The sequence below is a fragment of the Embiotoca jacksoni genome, unplaced genomic scaffold (assembly GCF_022577435.1).
Source record: "Embiotoca jacksoni isolate LCO1_2020_lvr unplaced genomic scaffold, fEmbJac1.0.p SCAF_20, whole genome shotgun sequence".
Taxonomy (NCBI): Eukaryota; Metazoa; Chordata; class Actinopteri; family Embiotocidae; genus Embiotoca; species Embiotoca jacksoni.
The window spans coordinates 879,862-904,814 of NW_027185341.1; the positions used below are offsets into that span (position 1 = coordinate 879,862).

At 41.6% G+C, this 24,953-nt stretch overlaps 1 protein-coding gene across 2 annotated transcripts in view; it reads right to left on the reverse strand.

The window, feature by feature from the left end:
- LOC138201896 (adenosine kinase-like) overlaps positions 1 to 24,953 on the reverse strand; it is a 108,762-nt gene that overhangs the window by 73,710 nt on the left and 10,099 nt on the right. For both annotated transcript variants that reach the window (XM_069155447.1, XM_069155446.1), the window contains exon 4: positions 19,334 to 19,412. In XM_069155447.1, coding sequence (XP_069011548.1) covers positions 19,334 to 19,412 — 79 coding nt within the window. The remainder of the gene's footprint in view (positions 1 to 19,333; positions 19,413 to 24,953) is intronic.

The following is a 24,953-nucleotide window of genomic DNA, read 5'->3' on the forward strand; positions in this document are numbered from 1 at the left end:
TCTGGCCCCTGCTTCCACAGCTCCCCCGTACTCAGTGTGGTGGATTTGCACGGTGCTTTGATCTCATAGAGGTGACAGCCCCAACCCCCCGCCCCCTCCCCCCTTCCGCCCCGTCCCTCCCCGGATACGGTGACAATGTGGGTGATCCGTGTTCCCGAGGAGATTTCTTCTTTTTTTTTTTTTTTTTTTTTTAAACATACGCCAAATGACAGCCCGGGTTGAAGGCTTAGCACAGGTCAGGCCTGGCTAAATTCAATGTGGCAGCGCAGAAAATTCACTTCAAAACAGTGCTGAGGGGAGAAAGTGGACTCTAATGAGCGTTATGACTGCATTTTGTGACACGATTTATCATCTGCGAACTGACGAGCGAAGATAACTCAACAAAAACAAACCCTCTCAGACACATTATTATTCCCAATCTCCCAATGGATCCATTGTTGGACCAGCAACACACTCCTGTTTTGTTCCACAGCAATTTTGACATATATGAAGGTAAGTCCCTGAACATAAGCAGCTTATAACGCGGCTGCCGCAACAGTTAATAGTGGTCGAGCTACATTATTTCAGCCAGATGCTTGTGTTTTCGAAACAATCAGTCTCGAAACAGCTGACACGACACATTCATCAGAGACAAGCAGACAAAACAGCTGTGCTCTCTGTTTGACCTCTGACCCAGTCTGCACGTTTTGCTGCAAACGGATTCACATTTAACACACTGCTTTACTTTGACAGGGACACAATGGGAGGATGTGATTCGGCCCTTGGCGCAGATCGAAAAACAACATTCCTAATGTCTTTACGCACTGTAGCAAGATCCCACTTATCATATTACTCATGCCTTTGTGTCCTTTTCTGCAGGCTTAGAGGTTTCTCTTCATGTTACCAGCTGGAAATATCAGTGATGAGCTTCTCCGCTTACTAAGCTCGCTGGTGCAAAGGCAGTTTGTGTGCAGATTCTGTGGCCGGCTGGCTGCACAGGTAAGCAGAAAATAGCTCTTAGCGGCGGCCTGACCTTGAGAAGGATGCCATTCAATCAGTGAGCTCACCGCAGTAAAGGCCTTATCATTGCACTAATAGACTGAATCTTCCTCTCTGCCCGGATCATGGACAGTGCATGGATGACTTCCTCCTGCTTGACAAGTTAAAGGGGCAATTTATTCAATAAATTAAACAGAGAAAATAAGGCATGATGAAAGAAATACTGGTGCTGCAGTTGGGCGGGTATAGATTGAACTCGTGTAACAGTGTGCACACCTAATTTAATTTTCATTTTATAGACATAACAGAATTGGATGACGGCAATCGACAAAACAGTTAAAATGCAAGACTGAACAGACTGTGCTCGTGTTCTCATTGCCAAGAGCGAACATCAGAGGTGGAGAGCGAGCGGAGCGCTCTTTATCTACGCCCCATCATCCAGTTGGAAGCAGACAGAGTCAAAGTAATAAGGATGAGATTTAAAAGCAGTCTTGAACTCTGAGGTTGTGCGATCAAATTTCCCACCTTATCAACTGGCAGCTTAAACAAGTTGTGTTATTTTTCCGACGGCTTACAGCGAGAGGGAAACGGAGAGAACAAGCTGGAACGTCATGACGACCGGCTGCTGCAGTGCATCGTGACAAACAACGGAGAAAAACTTAGGATTTATTGCTCTGATAACCTTCCAGCTTCCTTCGGCTTGTGCTGTACGCCAGACAACTCCAACAAAGTTATGCATCATTAATCCCCATGAACACTGCCAGTGATAAATAATGCTCTGCGTCCCTATGAAAAATAAGGCAGTTATTACTAAACCATAAAGAAAGGTATTTGTGTCATCACTTCAAGCAGATAATAATAATAATAATACGAAGACACAATGTTTCAAGGATTCAAAAACACACAGACGGTGACAGTGAGCGGTATGTTTCTGCTCTCGTCAATGTGCCGTTGGAGAAAGAACTCGCAATAAATTACGGTACCTGAGCTGAGCAAATCAAAGATCTTTATATCCACGCCATACTGCTCGCAATACTGAGCAGACACTCAAGCTATCAAATACCATTCAGCACATAATAAACCAAGGTAAACAATGACTTAGCTCCATCTTCGCAATCATGAATAGCATAGTAGCAAATCGCAGGTAATCAGTTAGGAGCACAACAAATATAAAGTGCGTCTAGAAACCTGTTGCACGACGTTTTCCCACAAAGAGCAGCTTATTTCACTCGTCTGATAATTTCTCAAGGCTCAGACTTGAATGCAGTCCAATAAACATAGTAATACTATATCCCCTACAGGTGTAAATTCTTGGTGGTTAAGCAGTGCAAAGAGAAAGTAGAAGGAACTCTATTTGATACAGAGATGTTTCCAGCACCAGATGCTGTGGGGCCCTCTCCTGCGAGAAGCAGGGCGAAGATCACTTACTTTCCTATTGAGAGTTGGAACATAAATTCAAACCCTGCTATAAATCAAATATAAATTTTCAGCTCCCCTCACTTTCCCGGGAACGGCTGCAATAACAATGTCATTCGACTCTGCCTGGTTACCATTAATGCCCTGGATCCCGTCCATGCTAATGATTCGGTCCTGTATCCTGTGCGTTTTACAAACCCCACAGAAAAAGAAGGGAAATATTACTGACGTATTTAATGCTTTGCAGGTTAAGAGAAGAAACTAAGGTCTGTGGCACATGCTCTTTACATAAACAGTACTTTCATGCTCGCTCACAATGGATTCTCCTTGCCAGGTATAACACCCTGCGCTGCAATAATTTTAATAGAACCGAAACTCTGCGACTACGACTTTAACATTTTGAGACAGCAATGTTTCCGAGCCAGAAAGGAGGACAATGCACTCCAGCTAAATCTAACTGGAGTGAAAAATGTGATTTCTATTTAGATATTGTTCTGTGTGCCAACAAGTCTCAGCGTCTGCCAAAAAACAGAATTCGATCTCATTCAGACTATTTTCTCCTTGAAATCACAGTCGCATAATATTTTTTAAAAACTGAGCGCGGGCCAAGACTGATTCACCGAACTCCCGTCCCACTCACATATTTACTGCAATGGCCACATATCACAGTCTGAGCAGTTTTCATAACCCAGATATATACAGTCTAGTATCCCAATCCAATTCATATATTTGTTTCGCAAAGTGTAAACAGACTTCTTAATTCCAGTGAAACCATAACCCCAAAAGTGGAGCGCAGCGAGCAGATTCTGGTTACAGAGCCTGTTTGGAGAGGGAGCCATTCTGGGTGAAGCACACTTTACTTTTTAAGCAAAAAGCAAACCAATTTCAGTGCAACACCTGCACCCTTCTGCCCTGTTGGCTTTGGCGGAGCAGATTCGACGAGTTTTCAGCCAACAGTACAGGGCTGTGTGCCTGTAAGAATCTGCACTGACAGAAGGCTTTTAGAGAAGAACCAAGGTCGCCGCTACAATAACACAGCACAGAGGATCTGCTCAGAGCCAGAGGGAAGTGCTGTGTCCGTCTCACACCCTTGAAATAAAAACCAATGAGTGCAGAATGATAGAGTTCAATAAACTTAACTTCTCTTTGTAACCTATGCAGGAAGACTAAGTAGGCAAAAGGGTAACAGCTGTGCTTCTTCGGATATTAAACACTTAAGTAAAAATCAATGTGTGACTAAAAAAAAAAAAAATCTCCTCAGTGCCACACCGATTGCATCTCAAGGCTGACGGTTGCAGCCTTCAATCCATGCAGCATTACTATACTGTTTGCTTAATAGTGTTACGGTCCACACATGCCTTTCAGGGGGAATATTGTCAAACAGATGAGAATGTTCACCTCGAGCTTTATGAACATCATTTAATGTCCAGAAAAATACAAAGAGCTCTATATTGTAATTCAGTCCTAGCCAGGCCGTGCTAGACTAATGCTCACAGCTTCAGTTTTTTTTATTTGCTGTGATTATAGTCTGGAAACCATGTTTGCATTAATGTTAGCACCGCCAGTCTGAAGGGCGGACCAATCGGTGCCCGGTGTTGGTGGCCAAGTCCAATGAGGTTGATGTTGGTAGACTTTAAGTGCATATAATGCTCAATGCTGATTGAGGGTTTAATGTTGATCTTATTTGTTTTGGTTGGTTTGTTCACAAAATGTATCAAAATCTTAATTACAATGGAATTTGCCAAACAAACAAAAAAGGATCATGAGCAAATAAACAATTGCTTTTTAGTACAGGTCCAGGAACTTATTACGCAAACAGGTAACATGTATGGAAGCCAAATAACTTCCAAAACAGCTTGGGCTTTACCTTATAGAAAACACAAACAGAAGTAAATAGTGCATTTAGCAGGGACGAGTTTCAGTGGCGAATTGATACACATTTTTTGCCCTTGAGTTTTTACTCGCTGGATGGTGCATGTGAGATTGACTCATGAACATAAACAACAGTCATTGTGCTAACTGTAATGAAGGAACAGGTCATCTAGTGCAATGGTGTTAGTCATTGATCAGTTTGAAGGACAACGGTGGAGGTGTGGCACAGGCACAAAGGAAAAAGTTATACCAGGTTTTTACACCGACAGCACCTGTTAATAGGACCAATTTGTTGTTGGTTTTGATTTCTTGACAATAAGACAAATAAAGACCAAAAGAGTACAAACACATTAAATCTAGCACATGGTGTATGTACCATGATTGCTATTAATAACGGGGGTTATTTTTTAAACGTGTGACTAAAATCATATTTAACAATGATGATATTGGGATGATTAGAGGATTATGCAGCCGTGGCAAACCGCTGAAATGATTTGATTGCTCTCTAGTTTTTAATTATTTTGTACATGTTTTCAACTCTGTGGTGTGTTTTGAGGATGTAGTTTGTACTGCTGGGTTGGACTGGAATCCTGGATTTAAAATACACAGTGCCAACAACAATCAAGAATAAAATACCAACGCCGTCTTGTATCACATGTAAAGGTGTTTCTATCTTTCTGGTGAAGTCCTTTTAAATAATTGTTAATGATGGGAAAGCCCCTGCCGACTTCTTTAAAAGGTTGTCAGAGAAATCGCTACCAGCTGCCAGCCACAGGAATTCAGAAATGCCAAAGCAGCACTTTGTGATTGGCATAAGGAAGTTACACCCACTTTGTAATAATATGTTTCTCTTTGGTGAGGTGCCAAGTGGGTTTTTGCCAGTGTAGACATGACAGACTGATCAGATCATTTTGTACAAAAACATCAGGCCGAGGAAAGCTGTAATTATTTGTGAGGTTGAGGTGAGGTCGTTGTAAAGCTCATAAATACAAATGAGATGTAACTTTCAGAACAAATCTAATAATGGTAGCTCCACTCAAAAAACTCCTTTTGATGAATCAGCCTTAATTATAGCAATTTGCCTTTACATTTTTTTTTAACACACTCCCATACCTTTTGACAAGGTAACAATGACATGCACTTTGTAAAGGAACAAATATTTTATGTTAATAAAATTAATGGGAATCATTTAATGTAATTTAAAATGAATAATGACTGATTATGGTACAGTTAAGCAGCATGGCACGGTGCCTTACACGGTGTGTTGCTGCATTTTTTGATGAAATAAAGTCAAGCAAATTAACGAATTAAAAACCTTTTAGAAGAAAGGAGCTTAAAACACAATGACTGTAGTTGCACACCTTCAGACGCGTCTGTAATAACTTGCTCTGCAGTTTTCCATTTACTCTTTACCAGACATGCATGCTACAGTCTGTAATGCTCTTCCAGCACCACTATTTCTTCTCCTGTCACCTCACCACCTAAACGTTGTCAATCCGCTCCCCTCCCGGTCCTCGCCTTGGTGATACATTTACCTTCCATGAATCAACTTATGAAACTCGGCAATTACCTAACGGCACAGCGAGTCAGAGAAAATCTATAAATCAGAGGTCCTGAAGATGCTCAATAGTCAGTCCTGTCACTTCCTGTCCACCTGCTTCAAAACATAGCGATAAAACCTCAGTGGTAAAGATAACACGGGTCAATAAGAACCATCTGACGAGACACAAGTACAAAAGAGGAGCTACAGTAGGTGGTGATAATAAACCAAATGAATAAATAAATAAAAAGATGTACACAGCTGCTCCATATTGTTCTAATATATGCACACATTCAAATATGTATTCTTTAAAGATCTAATTTGTAAGACTTCAATAATATTGTCCCTTTCAGACAGTCTTCAGCACTTCACTGAGAGACTAGCAACAAATAAATAAAAATGACTATTATATAGGCTATGTGTTTTTTGATTTATCTTTGACCATTAAAAATCTTGTTAGGTATCAGGATTTGAGGCTTTGAAAACACACTATACATACAGTTTTGCAACATTTAATGATGTTGCACCAGAAGTGTCGTCTCCATTTTAAAGTATTTTGCTAATAATACAAATGATAACTGTCTACTATTTTAGCAGTTTGCATATGAGAAATTAATGTACTCCTATTTACCGACAGTAAATAATACTTGTATCACTAGATATGCATCAAACTCTGAGTTTAGAGTATACCACAGACGATTAAACTGAAAGAAAACAAAGTGATTGATGGTTTTTTTCAGCTGTGCATGAGGAGCTCCTCTGTTTCCTAATGTCCATGAACAACACACTCAAAAGTCAAGCACATCTTTGGCTACCACAAACTCAAAAACAACTGGGAGACCGTCTCTTCGGGGTTGTTGTAATTCCTGTTGGTCACAGGTCATAAATGACTTCATGCTCCTTCTGACGCAGGAGCCAACACTTTCAAAAACTGGCAGTATTAGCGGCATGTGACACGTCCTGAAAGACCCTTGAGACATGAACTGTGATATTCTGCAGCTCGCCCCGCTGCGACTTTAAGAGCACCTCTCAAGAGCAGAGATTTAATTTCTTTACGTGTTTACCTTTGCTTCATCCCTACCAAGCCCTCCCCTGTAACATTTCCCTTCTCTCCTCCTTCCCAGGAGACAAAGCAGGCAGACAGCTCTAATAAACAGTGGCATGAAGCCTTGCAGTGAAGGCGTACGCCGAGGCAACCGATGTGATCAATTATCGAGTGGCCGATTCTCTTTAATTAGAGGGTTTAAGTATTGAGTTAGCCCGGGTGGGAAGCTGAGAAGCAGCATGTAAACCAACCTCATTACACTGCAGTGATTCACCTCCCAGGAGCTGTGATCCACGCAGTGTTTACACCATACATTTGTTTCTGTGGTAACATATCGAGTGGAGGAATGGCTTGGTGACAGACACAGTCCCCCCCCCCACCTCCTCTCCTCTACTCTTTCTCCATTTTCTTTCTTTCACTCTCCCTCCCACTCGCTGCTGAAGAGGCTGTCACACTGGTTTGCCTTTTGTTGTGGAGAGTCTGGAGAGGTAGCACAATGTGTCCTAGTTAAAGCAGTGCCCCATCTGCCCGGCATAATTAGACAATTATGCTGGAAGGATCCGTCATTAATTCCTTTGTGGTGGCCAATTTCACACCACAAAGAGGTCTCAGGTTTAGTTTTTCTTTGCAGATCTCTGTTCATTTACCCCTGTTATCATCCTCAAGTATTGATACTGTGGCAACCTGGGGCAGGAAAATATTCTCCTGCCAATATTGACTAGTTTGTACTGTTGTAGTGAAAAGGCCGAGAGGAATATTGGCTGCTGTCTCATGCTGAATAAAAACAAGCAGCTAGGAAACAATCCTGTGAAAACACGGGCCGATACACAACTAACAACCACAGCTAAAGTACGGAGGTAAGGCATACTGATGAAATATGCATTATGTGGAATGATCCCAGTGTTGCATTGTGGGGCGTATTGACTAATCCGAGCGGGAAAACCGTCATCAATTTTAAAATGCCAGTTTTACCGACTAAAGCACCACCAGGTCTGCTGAGACTCTCGGCTGCTTCAAAACAAGATTGAAGACTTTTCTGTTTGCTGCTGCCTTCAATTGAACCAGACTCAAGGATGTTGATCAATTTCCTGCATTTCTGCATTTTATTACTGTATTTTATTTATCAAACTGCACCGCAACTTTTGTCCTATTTTTTTAGCTCGTTTGATGTTTTAATGACTGTTTTTAATGTTTCGATCAATGTTCTTAATTGTTTTTAAATTTGCTTTTCCTTTGCCTGATGTTTTGATGCTTTTCATGGTTTTATGTGAAGCACTTTGAATTGCCTTGTTGTTGAAATGTGCTACACAAATAAACTTGCCTTACCAATCAAACCTGAGATCGATTCATTATGTCAATGTCATAGTGATCAAACACAAAGTAAACACTTAACCACCAGTGTCAAGAAATGTTGATCTGTCTTGTGGACTCACTGCTGTTCTGTTGACAGTCAACGAAATCTAATTTAGCAACATTAACAAAATGGGAAATATTTATTCCATTTAATGGACACAGTACTAATGTAGATGAAATACTTTTTGGTTCACACCTAAAAAAAAAAAGTATTCAGTTATATGAAAAGTAAACAACATAAATGCTTGTGTTCCTACTGTTAGCATGATATGTTATGCATTAATGCTAACTAAGTAGCATTAGCATTTTAACACATGCACAGTTAGTACAGAAAATGTGTATATATATATATTTTTTTTGTTGTTGTTGTTGTTGTTGTTGTTGTTGTTGTTGCACAAAGTGAGTTTCTTCCATCCAAAAAAATGCATCAGCGTCAGGGAGCCACAACGTTTACCGTTTGTAGGATGTACTTTTGGCATCCCACACACGTAAATGAAAATCACTCGGTTTCACCTTTAAAATAATCTTTTGGGCGCCTAATTCTTTTCCCTGAATTTACTCTGCTAATTTTGGACCACAGATCTGTCCGAGTTGTGCGCTGCAGTAACTGGAAGCTCTTCCTTGCGTAGCTAGCTGGTATCTAATGATTGGATGTGAGGCATTTAGGGAACATCAGTTTATTGTAGCGACAGAAAACAACCTGGGTTACTCTCTCCCCCTATAAACCGCATGAAAATGAAGACTTCCATTTTTTTGTTATCATATTCCATCATTACATATATTACTAGCCAACCGACAGACTGCCATTACAGTCCCTGAAACAAATGCAAGTAACATTGAAAAGTTGTTCCTAAAATATAAATCAAAGATCCATTGTTTATCTGAAATCACTTCCTTTTTACTGTCTGAATTGTTGGTCTAAAACAAATGCAATTTATGGTGCCAAAAAAAATTAAATAAAAATGCAAAAACATTCACACTACCTTCAGCCAAAAACAAACAAAAAACAATGAAACCACAGCTGCTTGTGATGTTCTAAATCCAAGTTTACTGCTCCCAAATGAGAACAAACTGTTCTTAGTGTAAAGAACAGTGCAGGTGTGAGTGCAAGACATCATGTCGAGTCTGTATTTAACTAATCAATCTTTACACTTACTTACAATGAACTTGCTTTCTATCAGTTTTTACAGAGCAACCTGCTGTTTGTAAAAGTACAAATTGTAAACACCCCACGAACATATGCGTTGTCACGTTAAGTGTTTCACAGTTACACTGAGTAACTCAGCTTGACAGAGACATGTGGGAAGATATTTTACAATGTAACTCAAATCTGATTAAAGCGGTGATCTAATCAGCCATGAATTCATCTGTGAAGACAAGCAGGCAAAGAGAAAATCACCGCAGAGAATTCTGTATAATTATCAAAAATCTCACAGCGGTACATTAAAATTCTAATTACGACATATTATCTTAATTGCTAAGGAGATGCAAATCAAAACAAGGTTAACGCTGCTCCCTTAACATGCAGGAGAACATGTGGTGGGAACCTCTTCAATATTCACTGAATCAGCTTGACTTGTTCGACATGAGAGGCTGTCATTTTGTAATGCTTCCCCCCTCTTAGGGCCGATAATCCTAGCTGAGAGCACGAGCAGCGGTGGCGCAGTCGTGCAACAATAACACAGAACAAACATCTAATTGCTGTGCATTCATTTCCTTTTATTGTATCAAAGAAAACTGGTGACAGCTCATCGTAAGCCAACTAATGTAGCTGTCCGGAGAAAATGGTGTGTGTCTGCACCTCAGGAACAAAGAAGAATATTCTCATCTTAAATATTGTGACAATAAAAATGTTTTGGGAGGGGGTGTGGGGGAGGAGGGTGTCTAATTGGTTCTGAAATGACTGAATGAGGCTCAGATGTATAATACGTGGAGATACTAGCTTTTCACTCTTGACCAGAAATGCTGCAACAAAAAAACATCTGTGTGCAATGTGCATCGAATAAAGGAACAAGAGAAAGAAGTTCTCAAGAACCTGCTACTCCCATGGTACACAACAAATTGCAAGCCATAAATTTTATGTGACAGGTGCACACTGTAACTCTGCAGACATGAGACAGCCGGATGACAGCAGGCACAAGGGGCAATGGTGACAGGAGAAGAACATGCCATTGAACATGGATTTACGAGAACGACCAGACTGAGATGATCCATCAGTGGAGGCGCACGGCATCAAATGCGGCCACATTTAGGACACGTTTAAATGAGACTTTAGAGGGTTTCAAAAGGTCCCGACACTCAAAAACATGCGGAATATGTGTGGAAATGAGCAATTTGATGCTTTTTAGCAGAGGAAAAGTCTGTCGCCACCCACGAACGTGATTTTCAATCCAGTGCAGTCTTTTAATTGGAGTAGTTATGCTTTGATAGAGAGCTCCCAGTTCTCCGGAGGTTCTCGCAGTGCGGTAATTACAGTATGTGGCAGCTTTAAACTAACTACAGCCATTTCTGAAACATCAGACCGCTGACAGAAAATAATAAACAAGAGGTACCCCATGTTTTCACGAAAAGATATTGGAGTTTCTTTACCAATTGGCTTTGGGACAGTGGTTACCCACATACTGTAAATTTAGTTTCTCACTTTCCCCCCTCAAACACACACAGCACAAACACTCTCACAAAGTACTTTCCTTTGCTGGGCAGAAATAAATGGAGACCCCAGGAGTTCCTTTTGGCCCCAGCCCTAGCAGTCTATAACAGAACCGACAGCTCTGATCACTCCTGAGAAAGCAAAAGCTGCTCAGGGATCGCTTTACAATTCTCAGGGGCTCGAATAACCTGATCTTGAACTGATCCCGTGCACTGATCCTTTGGTATTGGGTTAGGAACGTGTGAAGGGGCCTGTTGAATGAGCTCGCTGGATATCAACATCCTCACTCTGTGTTGCTCCAGCCCGGCAGATTGTTTGACTTGATTAGTCTCTGCCCAAGTGTTAGACTACCCAACGCCGAGCCCTCCAGACACCGGTATCAGTGTGTCGGAGGGAAAAGTGTTCTCCCAAGTCTCAAGGTGGAGCCCATTACCCTGAGTGAGAGCACTGTAAGTTAATAGGATTTGCTCCCGATCAAGAGACTGAGCTATTTCCTGAGGCTGTTACAGGCCGAAGCACAAAAATAAATGTTCCTTTATTCAACACTATTAAGCGTCTCCCCTCCAAAAAAACTCCTCACCACCACCGCTGTCGCCGCCGCCGCCACCAACCGCCCTGACCCCAACCCGCCTTTTTCTCCTTGTTGGGATATCTGTTTTTGCTGCAGGAGGTTGTGCCCTGCCTCTCTTTTTCTCTTATTGTTTTTTTTTTCTCCCAAGCAGCCACTAAAAGTAAAAGGTTGGCACTTTTTGTCTAAAGAAACCATTTGTTCAGGTGAAAATGAAACTTGCATGGTAAGCAGAGCCAGGCCTGCAGCTGGACAGGGGCAGAGGGGATTCCAGATTAATCATATGGACTGTGCACTATGAGGATATTCATTGAGGAGTAATTGCCAAGGGGCTTTATGTAATGTATTCTCCCCATGAGGTAAAACCTTGTAGCGGTGAGAAAGGATAATAGAGTAAGAGGATCATATAAAAATGTTTGCTGCTCCAACCTTTCACTCTGAGCTTAACCCTGACCTCAGATAGTAATTACAGTTAATTGCCAACTGATCTAAAGGAGGAAGTTCCATCCAGCTCTACTGCAGATGTCAATTGGGTTTAAGAGGCTCCTTCTGAGGTGCAAGGGATCACAGATTGACTTATATCATTTAAATTAGCACAATTTAGCAGTATAGGCTTGAGTAGTTGTTGGTGTTTAAGTTTATAGCAGTTGCAGCTGGATGTTAATAAATCATATCATTATTTTCCCAAATGCCAAGATAACATCTTCAAAATGTTTGTTTGGTGGGACAAACTGATCAAAACACAAAGATTATGTTTACAATGACGTGAAAAAAATCTTTCATTTCAGAAGCAGGAGACCGTTTGACATGTTTGCTTGATGCCTTACTTTGACTACCTTTTTGCTGACTAATTGATTACTGCACTCCATCGTTTCAGCACTTATAACATCATAAAGGCATTATATTTTGTAATTAACAAAATGAAGTTTCCCCAATTATCATTTCACAGAAAATTCGAGTTCACAACTAACATAATTTGTTACAAGTTTACATATCAGTTATGAGTAACACATATGAAGATTTTTTTTTTTTTTTGGTTGCTGTGCATGAAATGGAACAATTTATTGTACTGAATATCAATTAAATGTCTCTATGCTACCTGTAATCTGAGATAAATACAGTATAACAATATGGGAAAAATGTTACGATCTCATTGATATTTTTGTAGGTGACAGTATAGTATTGTGATATTATTATATTATCAATATTATAATATTGATAATACATTGTTGCCCAAATTAATGATTCCAAGGAAGTTGTTAAGTTTGCTAAACTGCACTGACCATCAATTTGATTATTTTATATATGATTTTGAATACAATTTTCCATATTGTACATAACTATGCACACATCGGATACACGATGCTATTAATACCGCGATTTCAGCCTTGTCGATCAGTCCTAACTTTTAGCATACAGCCCGGCCCTGATAGTAACCAGGATCCTTTGGTGTGCATAACAACACACAACTCAAGTTTTGACAGCTCAAGACACAGAAATAAGGCACATTACACTATATAATAAGCCTCTGTGAATGAAAAAAAAAAGACAGATTTCCACTGGATTTGTTTAAAACCTTAAGAGAGAATAAAACTGGCGCATTTCACGGCAGATCTAAGCACAGCTCACTCAGGAAACCTGAATGTCTTCAGTGAGTCAAATAGTTAAGTTGAGCCGGTGCTGCCATAAACCCGGTGGGAGAGCTTGGAATAATCTAGGCGATGTTAATGATGCAATTTATATGTGAGGGGACCGGTGTTTGGCAGGCTCTTTCCGTCTGAGCGGGCTGCACAACCCAGCGAGCTCCCAACACCCCCTGCTAGATGGAGGGGGTGGAGTAGGAGGAGGATGTCAGAGCCCATGTGAAAAGAGGGAGCGAGCGAAGCACTGATAAGAGCCATTACTATTAGTGTCTGTCTGTCACCTGCTGTGCGTCATCCAGCCTTCTCTCTCTCCACATGCGCCCCCATCCCCGTCGCTCCATCCCCATCCGTTTTCCTGAGGCACATCACTTCAAATTTGCACTCACCTACACATTTTCCATCCTGTCAAAGATATACTCTGTTGGCTCGAAAACTGAGCCGAGTTGCACTCTGAAAACTACTGTGAGCTTTGTTTCAAAACAGTTGTGAATTAGTGAAGGTGCAGACAGCTGCCAGTATTTATTCGACAAACAAAATGGCTATAGATGAATAACTAAATTGGCACAAGAGGACGCGGTATTCTAGACCTACCGTTTCTCAGTTTTTCCAAGCCAACACAAAGCCTAATTTGGTATTTCATTTATTACTTGGCACAATTCTGCAGCTCCTTAAACTTATGAACTCGGGAGAAATGAACAGTAATTGCAGGCTGTTCTTTATTTTCTTAAAACCTTTTTAACCAAAATATTTAAAGCTGTTATTCTCAGTTGCTATGCAACACTTCAACCGCAAGAGTGGGAGCATGCTGAGAATGTGCCAAATAAATACTACTGCCACAGACATCTAGTGGGGAAATATGAGAGAGGGGCATCGCTCATCTGAAAATGTAGAACAGTTGTGTAAAATGCACAATCATCCTTTCATTCACCAGTTACTTGACCTGTGTCAACAGATGATTTCTACAATAGTTCGTTTAATGAACCATTGTTTACAGTCTGAAAGGTTCGCAGACCATTCCACAGCCATGTGAGCATTTCTTTTCTTTTCTTTTTTTTTTTACACATCGCCTGTGCACCAAACATACAAGTGCCTGCTTTTAACTTCAGAATACAGCGACGTGGCAGGCGTACCAAGTGTCCTGTGCAAAATATCATTCTGTAATTTGACATGAGAATGCTGCCAGATATGTAGACTACTGTCTGTTTCACAAGTCCTTTCAGATTTCACTCGGCTCGCCTGGAGCCTGGGCAACTATACAACAGCCAAGCAAAACGCGAGCAAGCCAATGGTGCAGCCTTTCTTCCTGAGCCTGGAACCAAGGACTTAAAGCAAGGACATGTTACGCAAGATATCACATTCAATCCCACTGCCAGCCTCTGAGGCCAGATGATACACATTGAGTGCGTCTGTCTCTCGAGCCCTCAATGTTAATCAACACTCTTCCCAATGCATACTTATGAGTTACAATGTACTCCCCACGTCTTCCCTTTGGCAACTTAAATTAAGTCGCAAATTTTACGGCAAATTAACTTCAACGTAGACGGTAATATGTCACCTATATGGGAATCTGTGCCGTTTCTTGCCGGGGCAACAAAATCTTGTGCATCTGAAGAGGAGAATTAAATCAAATTATATTTGTGTGAAAGTCTAATTCGAGGAAACGCGGGGAAAAAGGCACTGCGTGGCAGAGCTATCAGCTGTTAATTCCCTCTGATGACAAAACCTTGCATAATCGCACAGTCAACCTTTATCATTGTGATCACAGAGATTTAATGCATGCTGGTATTAGCTGTGACATATAGTCACAATAGAGCTGAGGTGGGAGGAACACATGCTCAGACAGGGTGTGCATGTACTTGTGTGTAAAGGGGAGGTGAATGTGGAACCAACAGAGATCTCCCCACTTCATCATTGAGTAAATGGCACCACAGACATGAGCTGCGACTTCACAGCTGCCTCATGGCGGGTGACATTGAAGCCCACGCATGAACACATCGCTCATCAAAGCGAATGAGGCGTTCTTTGCTTCCATTGCTTGTGCCGAGAAAAACAATGGCAGCCCCCTTCAGCCTCCCCTCTAGAGCGCACTTGCACACCTGGAATGTCTAGAACGAGTGGATATGGGAAAGAGCAGGAGGAAAGAAAAAAAAAAAAAAAAAATCCATTTGGTTTCATGCATCTCTCACAAGAAGCTTAACAGACTGTGACCTTTCGCTGCTTCGTAATGGGAAGGAAACGACAAGACGGCAGTGCCATAAAATGGCTCAGAGCGGGTGCTAACAGTGGTTCTGCAATTAACCTGTCTTAAAACAAACAAGAAGGTTTTGCTTTAACAACAGGCGCATACTTGAGAGGGTTGATTTCTGTGGCGTGAAACTCAAAGGCCCACCGGGGTTCAGGTTTTAATCGGTCATTAGCGTACTCATTTCGGCACAGCTGCGCTGAGATCTATGGAACTACGAGCTCACTCAGTGCATCAAAAAACCAAAACAGTCAAAGCTCTTATGTAGAATGAATGAACAGCCATTGAATCTCTCAAAAGCCCTCCAAGTCTCTTCACACACAAAGAATATTTGTTTTTAGTCTGATCATTAAGTGTGAGAAGAATAAGTAAAAACAGAAAATTTATAAATGCCCCCTTTTTGCATGTAAGCACATCCTCCTGAAGGTTCAAACACAGTCTGTACACAAAAGCTCCACTCTTTCTCCTTAACTGTCCTCTTTTCTCTAAGTGGTACCAGACGTCGGCATTTCTTCATTTAGCCCATTCAAATGGAGGCAAGTTGCTATTCTTTATTTATTTAACAAAACGAGCTGTAAAAGCCAAACATTAGGTCATGGAATATTTTCACCCCGAGAAATAAGTCACTGCCTTCAATGAGACATCAAACCCAGTTTAAGTATTCTCCTGCAAAATATGAGCTGGTGAGGGCCTTTTTTTTTTTTCTTTTTTTGAAGTCAAGTAGTGCTGTGGGATTTTTTCTGTTTTTTAAATACAACTTTCAACAGTGTGGTGCACATGCGTTTCCAATTAAGAGCTCAGAGCCAACAACCAAGGCTGGGCCCCATTCACCCCTTCCACGATTGACCAAGTCTGAGGAAATGTTAAACAGGCATCATAACCATGACAGAGGCGGCAGATTTTTCAAAAGCCTTTACTTTCTAAACAATAATTAAAACATCACGTTGAATTGATGATGTCGACTGCAAAAATTGCACCAAATCTAAATAAAGAAAAAGGGAACATACTTAATCATAACTTACTTTTTTTTGTTTTTTGTTTTGCAGCTGGGACGCTTAGACAAAGCAATTTGTCTGTTTGTCGAGCGGGTACAAAGCCTGCTTACAGTGCAGATAAATACAATATGTCAATGGTGTTGATTTGTGAGGATCATAATGAGAATGCACGGTTTACACGAGGCACTCAGAGAGGGATCTACTTCCCAGGCAGCAGCAATAACTCCCTATGAGCCTGTCTCTGCTCAGACTTCAATCTCTGGGCCCTAAGGAGCTGTTGGAGGACTTTGATGTTCTGTCTAAATGAATTGACTGTGCTTCTTAATACAGCCCTCCAGTCAACTGACTCCCCCCACCGATTCTGTCACCTGTGATAAACACCGCGCGTGCTTGGCGGTACCAAATTCTGGATCACATTTTCAGAAAGGCCCCAGATTCTTTTTTTTCCCCCTCAACTTTGTAAATAACTGAAATAAATATGATTGTTGTTTCCTGCCGTGCCCTATCTGAGCAAAAGCCCTTTGATGTAAGAAGCTGCATGAGAGCAGGCAGTGCTGGGCTGGTTTTTGTTACCTTACAGCCCTGCAACATCCAGTAGGTAAGCCTTTATGTTGGATGCTCCTTCAGGGCATGGTGTTTGTTAGAGCCTGGGCAAAGGCAACACCCGCCAACCCACTTCTATCAGGGCATTTTTTTTTTTTTTCTGAAGAATCAGAGGCAGAGAGCTCTGCATACAAGCTTGCGACTTCACTGACTTGATCCAAACAAGATCTAAGGCTTATTGAGGAGCACTGATGCACAGCTAAGGAAGTACAAATGTGTTGCTACATCTACTTTGGGACTTCTAGGTTGTCACAATATGTGATCTGAATATGGATAAGTTGTGGCAGCAGTTATACAGCGTAACAAAAAAATAAATAAATAAATAAATAAATAAAATGGGGAAAAAAGTAGTGTCTGATGACCAGAAAACACGGCAATGGATGATTTCAATCAAAGAGTGGAGGAAAACAATACTTATCCATCTAAGCTTCAGCTTGGTCAATTCTCATTTGACTAAATCCAATTAACATCGATTCTGCATCTTCTTAAAGCCGAGGTTTAGGTTTTCCTTGATAGTGCAGAAATCTGAACTGGGATAAAAGGGGCAGTGTTTAACCTATTACAGCCTCCGATGAAGCGGCTGGGTTTTGGAGGGAAGTACGAGTTCTACTGGCGAAGGCATTGATCCTCCCACACCCTGGGTTTTCCCAGCGTGTGCAGCAATTCCTGTGCAAAGCCTCTGAACACTTCTCTCTCTCTCCTCCGGCGGCGATGGTGCTCCTGAGCAAACCTGCCCTGGATCGAGCATCTCATTTAGTCACTGGGCCCCTTTGATGTGGATTCAGTGCTGCAGTGCATATCATTCGTGTTTGAAGGTTCAGCTTCCACAATACAGCAGGGTTTGAAGTTTCACATATTGCAGGTGCTACAATGTGATAATCTGGGAGCCGGTTATGCATTATACATTTTTCATAAAAGAACACCATCACCTGAAAGTGAAATGTGGAAAAAGTCAGTGCTTCAAGGTATATATTGACAGAAACTGTTTCTGAGACTTCTGGGTGTGGGACGAAAAACACTCTTGTTATCTTGAGCATTTCGGAATCAGTTCAACATCTTCCCTCTGAACGGGGTAAATATCCAAATAAACAGAGAAGAATAAAATTTGTCTGGGGCCTTCCATGCCATTATGAGACCAATTTAGCTGACTGAACGCTTCTCAGAGGCCACAGAGGCCATGACGGCTCTTTCTCCGGTGAGGGCAAGCAATAAAACTCTCCATCTCCATCTGATTTCACAAGAGAGTTGATACGCAGCTCGGGGCAGTTCCTTCAGTGTCCTCTTAAATAAAACATGAAAAATCATTGTCAAGGTCTATGTCTTAATTGAGACAGGCCAAACTCAATCTGTGGCTTTCGCTCGGGTAACGACAAGAGAGGAGGAAATCATCTCAATTACAGTTTTAAAGCTTGTAAATGACTCAAGTAGGAAAATGAGCCCACCAATTTTTTCAAAAGATAACTGCACAAGATTTATTTATATTTTTTTTTAAGGGGAGGGAGCTTTATTCCTTTGTTGCCCAAAGAATAAAATCAACTTGACAGTTAATGTCTGTGAGTGACTGAGGTTTATGCAAACGCTTCTGATCTTGATAATTAAAGACTGTTTGTATGGCGGTGCACAGCGCCGCATGTCTTTTTAAAAGATATTTACTGTCTCCAAAGCATGGCGAAGATGGCAGCCTGAGGGCCTGCCTGCTTTCTTTCCCCTCGCTCTGTATCCATCTTGTGCTAAATACACACAAATACATACCACGCACACACATGTACAAACTCCACACATTGCACTGACACATACAAAACAAAAAACCCACACACAAGAAAGACTCTTTCACAGACATCAGCCTCTCAATTAGCTTCTGCACTCATTTCTCTTCCTTGGAAGAGAATTATTTTTCAGCTCGATGCTTTTTCTTTGTTTATTGTGAGCAGACCAAAGCCTTATCAGCAGCTAATCACTGCATGTCAAATTCAGAGACTTGGTGCAGTCACATAAAAAAAAAAAAACTATTCAGCAAATAATCTTCTAAAGTTCAGATTGCCATTTCAGATTTGGAGAATCACCAATTTTCTTTTAGATGCTCAAATCTGTCCAACAGCGAGGGAGAGCAGATCAGCATTTGTTAGATATAATTTGTTGTGACATGTTAATTGCATCTACTTGTAATTCTCTCTAATTGATGTTTGATATGTCTCAGGAAATTAGGCCAACTAGATAAGACTGGAAATATTATTAATCCTCCCCGCCTTTCTCTTTCCGTGGCAGGTCTGATGAATTCACAACAGCTAAAACTGTAATGTGTCAACGTGCAGAGAAGCTATGTTCTGTATTCCCCGGGCTGCCAGGCTGAAAAATCTAAGGTTACAAGCATACCACTGTATATATAAAACACATTCAGGCAAACCACAGAGGGCCAGAGAAGACTAACCTGAGCAATTTTCACAGAGTTCTGGGTTGAACCACCAGCATGGTATTCGACTTTGTTCCTCTTCACAATTTCTTCAAACCTGAAATAAAAGAGAAGCACAAGAGTTGTTGCAAATGACAAAGTTCGACATTTATCACAGTGAATTACACCAGACGTGCTGATGGAAAAAAAAAACACACACAAAAAAAAAAAAACACCTTTAACATGGGCAGACAACAGGTTTCTCAACACTTGGCACATTACAAAATGAGGAGGTGTGAGGACAAATTGTATTTCATAAGCAGCACAAATTAGTCAATACAAAATCCAGTGGTAGAGGTTGTACAGGCACAAATGATGAGCAGCTATCACCACTGAGGGTGTGAAAATATGAGATACCTCAGACATACTGGAACGGTGCAGACATTCATGACCTTCAGAGGATGAATCTTAGAAACCCTGTTGATGCCTTCCTTTGTATCACTATCAACACTTAACATTTTTCTACACAGGATCATAGATTGTAAATAGAAGTGGACGTAGCTTCCGGGTCTGAAAAGTGGGCACAATGCCGAAGTGCCTTCAAGTGCAATACCACTGAGGGCCTCTAGGGGTTGGCTCCAAAAAGGCTCAAGGCTCAAGTTATAATGGTGTCGTTCGCTAAAGTCAGTCCTTCTTGTTAGTTTTCTGAAAATAATACCATCATTAATTAGATATTTAGTCTCAAAATGCGGTATGATTGGGGGCGTGTCTGTTTGATTGACAGGGCCTGTGTTTCCCATAGTTACCACTCAATCCTCCCCACCTGGTCCATATATGGTCAGTTCTGGCTCTAAAACAACAACAACAACAACAACAACAACAACATGGCGACGGCCAAAATGCCGAACTCTGGGATAAAACAGCAGTTCGCAGACCAACGGGTCAATGTTGGTTGCCGCTTGTTTTCAACACAAGAAACAAGAACCAAACCCCAGTGAGTCTGAAGAAACATTTTCCATCCGGCGACCATTGCATGTTAAAATACTATGCTACCTTCACAACATGTAAACATGACAAATAAGTATTAAACGTATATTAGCAAGATTAAAGGGACATACGAACTAGGATGTACGTATGCTCACAATCAAAAGTTAGCACGTTAGCATGATAACATACCAGACTAAAATACTACACCCGGCTCTGGATTTCCCCTCAACCATAAAAATAACTTAATTTCCTCTTTTAGCTCAACTTTGTAAACAACTTCTCTGCTCGAATTCTAACAAACTTCCTGACACTCAAAATCCCAAGACATCATTTGCAGGTGTTACATCTTGATCTATATGGATATTATTTTCAACTATATAAACAAGTTTGTATTTTTTCCAAATCAGTTGAGCTTCCTTTGTTTTCTTGTTGGGAATCACTGTGTTAAGTCAACAAAATGTTTTGTTCTTTCTTTCCCAGTAAAGAAGACAACAATAAATAAACTCAGGTATGTAGGAGACTTGAAAGCGGCATACACCTTTGACATCTTTCAACTGTGACATTCCAAGTGTAAGTTGTTTATATAAACTGCTGCAAAAGAAGAAAAAAAAAACACATCAAGCAAATGCTGGATTTTGTTAAATGGAATACTTGACCACAAATGTTGCTAGAGTTAAAAAAGAGGCACTTGGGGTCTAAATGTCAGCTTGATAAAAGCAAAAGAGGAACATTGTTCACACATGGTTGTACTTAGCCATACAGTATTAAAGCAAGATGAGCGGCGAAAGTTCTTTCTAAGGAACTTGGAGTGCTTCCTCAAAGGGATGCATGAAATAAAAGAAAGTATTCATGTTTAACTCGGCATAGACGGGCAGCTATTGTGCATTTCGGAGGTGATGTTTTCAGCAATTAGAAAAAGAGGTTTTTAGCATTTCCTTGTTTACAAAAATCTGATATCCCCATAACTTGTTTTGGGAGAGACCACATCCGATTAAATGTTTGATGTCTGAAGCATACAGAAAAGTTTAGAGACGACCGTAACAGACTAAACACAATGAGTCAAGAAAACAGACATTACATTGGGGGAATGGGGAGTAAACAATCGCTGCATTTTCAAACATAAACCACAGGAACACTCTTGGGGTCTGAAATACTGAAAGCAGTTCTATCCTTTTTGTATTTTTCCCGTCATACAGCCATTTCAAACATCAATAGCTTCGATGCCTAGGCGTAACGTGATGCAGAGCTGAGCAACGCTGCGAGATAGAGCCTTTATCTCGGAAGCTGAGGACATGAATAATGTGTATTCTCCACATCGTTCACACAAACAGCCTCCCAGGGGGCTGGCTATATAAACGTGTCCGCCCCGCTAAGGTAATTGACCTAACTGCAGTCAAGTTGATACGCCGTATTAGGAGGTCCAAGGCTTCCCCCCCCCCCCCCCCCCCCAACTGTACGTTGGACACATTTGTCAGTGTATTTACATCAGGGAAAATAATCCAATGACATGCTAAACAGTTCAAGGTGCACCACACCATTCCCACTGGGGTTGTACATAATGTCGCCATAAATTAACTGAGTGAGAGGAGAAAACGCTGGAGTGTAATCCCAGCAGGCGCTGGTTGTGTAAAGGCTGTACTACACAGCTCCTGAGAATTGTAAGATTAAAAAAAAAAAAAAAAAAAAAAAAATTTTCAGAAGAGGTCAAAGGTTGCGTGTATTAAGGGGAGGCAAACTTGAATTTTAGGGTTGTCTTTTGTGTATACTTGCCCCAGACAGGGGTGATCTGTATGCAAAGTGCATCATGGCTTACCAACATATGTCAGCCAGAGGTGTTCAATACTTCAGCGCAACCTGGTTTAACTAGGCATGGCCGAATTTTGAGCGAGTGTGAAAGTAACCTTTACTGCTTCAAAGAAAGTCTACATATCATGTCTCAAGGCGAGAGGTCTACCCAGGGCAGAGTGTTCCTAATAAAGAAAAAGAAAAAAAAAACTTTCCATGCAAGTGGAAAATATGCTAACCGGAGGGGGTGGGGGGGGGGGGGGGGGGGGGGATCCTTCCTGAGACACCTGTTATGACTCCTTGACAAAAGAAGAATTTGAGCACTGTGGGTGTTTATAACATGAAGGCAGCCGAGGGACTCCAGAACCCATTTCAAATAGACACACAGCTTCTGAGGATTTCAGCTGGGTTTTTTTTTTTTTCTAGCTAGAAGTATTTGCTCCACCTTTCAGTGCAGACAGCATGGGGCCCTGCTCTTGGACGCCTCGAAAATCCCATCCGAAAAGGAGCAGCTGCCACGAGACCTTTACACCCTCAAACATCATGTGATCCCATAGTAGTGACACCGTAAACGGCCCCCTCGGCCATTTAGGGAGAGAAAATCCCTTTCCATCCACTGCAGTCTAAACTCTCTCTGTGATGGGAGGGGGCAGAGAAAAAGAAATTGTTTTGAACAAAATGTTCTCAGCCAGTAACCTCTGCTTTTAAAAACTCGCTGGTGTTGTTCAGTGGAAGAGCAATCAAATCCAACTATGCCATGCATTCCACAAATGTATGGTCAGTCTGCGTTATACAACATGTGCTTTACAAGAGGCTGCCACTGACACTTTGGTTAAATACCCCTCTTAACTAAAGGCACTGAGCAATTTTTCAATTTCATACCTTCCAATTTGAGACTAATAGCGGCACTTATTTATTCAGCTTAAACCAAATCATATTCAAATTAGAGGAATTAGGCTACTGAATACAATATTTGTATTCAGAGGATGTGAGAGCCCTCCTCGAAAAACTAATACCTCTACATCTCCCTGGCTTAACACGTTCAAATTGTTGGGGCAGATCGCACAAGTCAGGAACATCGTGTTGTTTACATTCCTGTGGATGGAGCCCCCACCGTTGTTTCCCATCAAGGGAAATATGAGAGCTTCCAAAGTACTTTGAGTGTTCTCTACCCCGAGTGACTCATGAGTTCCTCTCTCACCTCCCCCCAAAAACAAGCCAAGTAGATTATTTACATGAGGCAATAATTCAAGATTTGCTCCTCTAAGTCTCTTTACATGGAGGGCAAGGCGAGCCCATTTACCCAATCCCTCTTCATTCGCCTTTGATGTTAGCCTATCTCGATAAGACCGGATGAGTGCCCTAAAATCCCCGTCGAGTGATTTCACAGGAAGAACAAGTCTCTGTTAATCAATGGTTAGATTGGATCTGGATCCTCGGCAGTGGTCCGTCTGAAAGTCCTCCCGAGTGTTTGAGTGCACACCAGGGTAATTCATCGTTAATGATCACCGCGGCACCCACTCTCCTGCGCGCCGGTCGTCCTTATTTAATTGCCTCGTTCACGTTTAAACAGCTTACAAATCACAAGGACAGGCAGGGAAACATGATCAAACAGCCCCTATCGCTAATCAGGGGAGGGCAAAGGAAGAAGTGAGAGGACTGGGGGCTTCTTTGCTGCTCTCCTTGGGGGATTAGAAAAGAGGAGGGTTGTACAGGAACAGTAAATTATCTCTGCTTCAACTATAGCAGGCAGGTACATTTAAACAGGCAGATCCATCTTCCCTCATGCTCTGACAGAAGCGGAGAGGGGGCAATGCAGCTAAAAGGCTCCGGTAATCCCAGTTTCAACACAGGCATCTGGAGTGGAGACAGGTTCCCCCATTGATTAGATTCCCCAATCAGTGTGTGTGTGTGTGCATCCTACACCAGCCTTCCTTGGTAGTCTAGAGGCAGTACAAGGGCTTGATGCACAGTAATTGTTTCCATAGGTCAGCCAGTGGAAAAACAGCTCGGGGACATGATGAAAGGGAGATGGAAAGGGTGAGGAATATTGTTGTTTTTCCCCCCCAATTAAATTGTTTGTCAAACCCTTCACAAAGGGTTACGCAGTTTATCTGTTTAAAATCAATACGCTCGTCTCAGTGTGAAAGCTTGTCCCGACACAAGACAGGGCCATTAATTATTCTGTTCCGTGCGCTATCGTCGGGCTGCTCAAGGTTGAGCCTTATCTTTTCTTATTTCAAATCAATAATTATCTTCTACCATGCTCGCGCTCCCTCTCAGAAATAGATGTGCTTTTCATTCAATGTCTGTAGAGTCTCTCTCGCTCTCATTCTCTCATTCTCTCTCTCTCTCTCTGTAGCAACCGGTGAGGAACGCAGAATGAATAGGACATTCTTATCAGTAGAACATTAGGGCAGGATGGGAATAGATGGCAAAGAATGAGGCGCATAAAAGTACTGAACACAAATGAGTCATGATTCAAACAGCGAGCGAGGTCTTGTTCCCGTCCTCTGACATCCTCTAATAGACTACAGTAAGGGATGAATGTTGATTCGCACAAAAGCGTGTCGATATCGCCGTCGTTCAGGTATCTCAATCCATTTGGGTAAATCCCTATTCAGCTGAGAAAACCCGCTCTGACTCCCTCTGAGCCAAACGTGCCACGACTTCAGCCGCAATGAGACTTTCTTTTTTTTTTTTTTTTTTTGCATTATAGACTGGGTGCACAATTAATGACTGCACAATTACATGGTCATAATGGGTGAGTAATTGCATTAGAATGCAGAAACAACAAATGTGCATCCCTTTAATAATCGGCCGATCCAGCAGAGGCGGCGGCGGCGACGGCGGCAGCCCATTTGTTGGCATTAGCTGAGGACTGCTG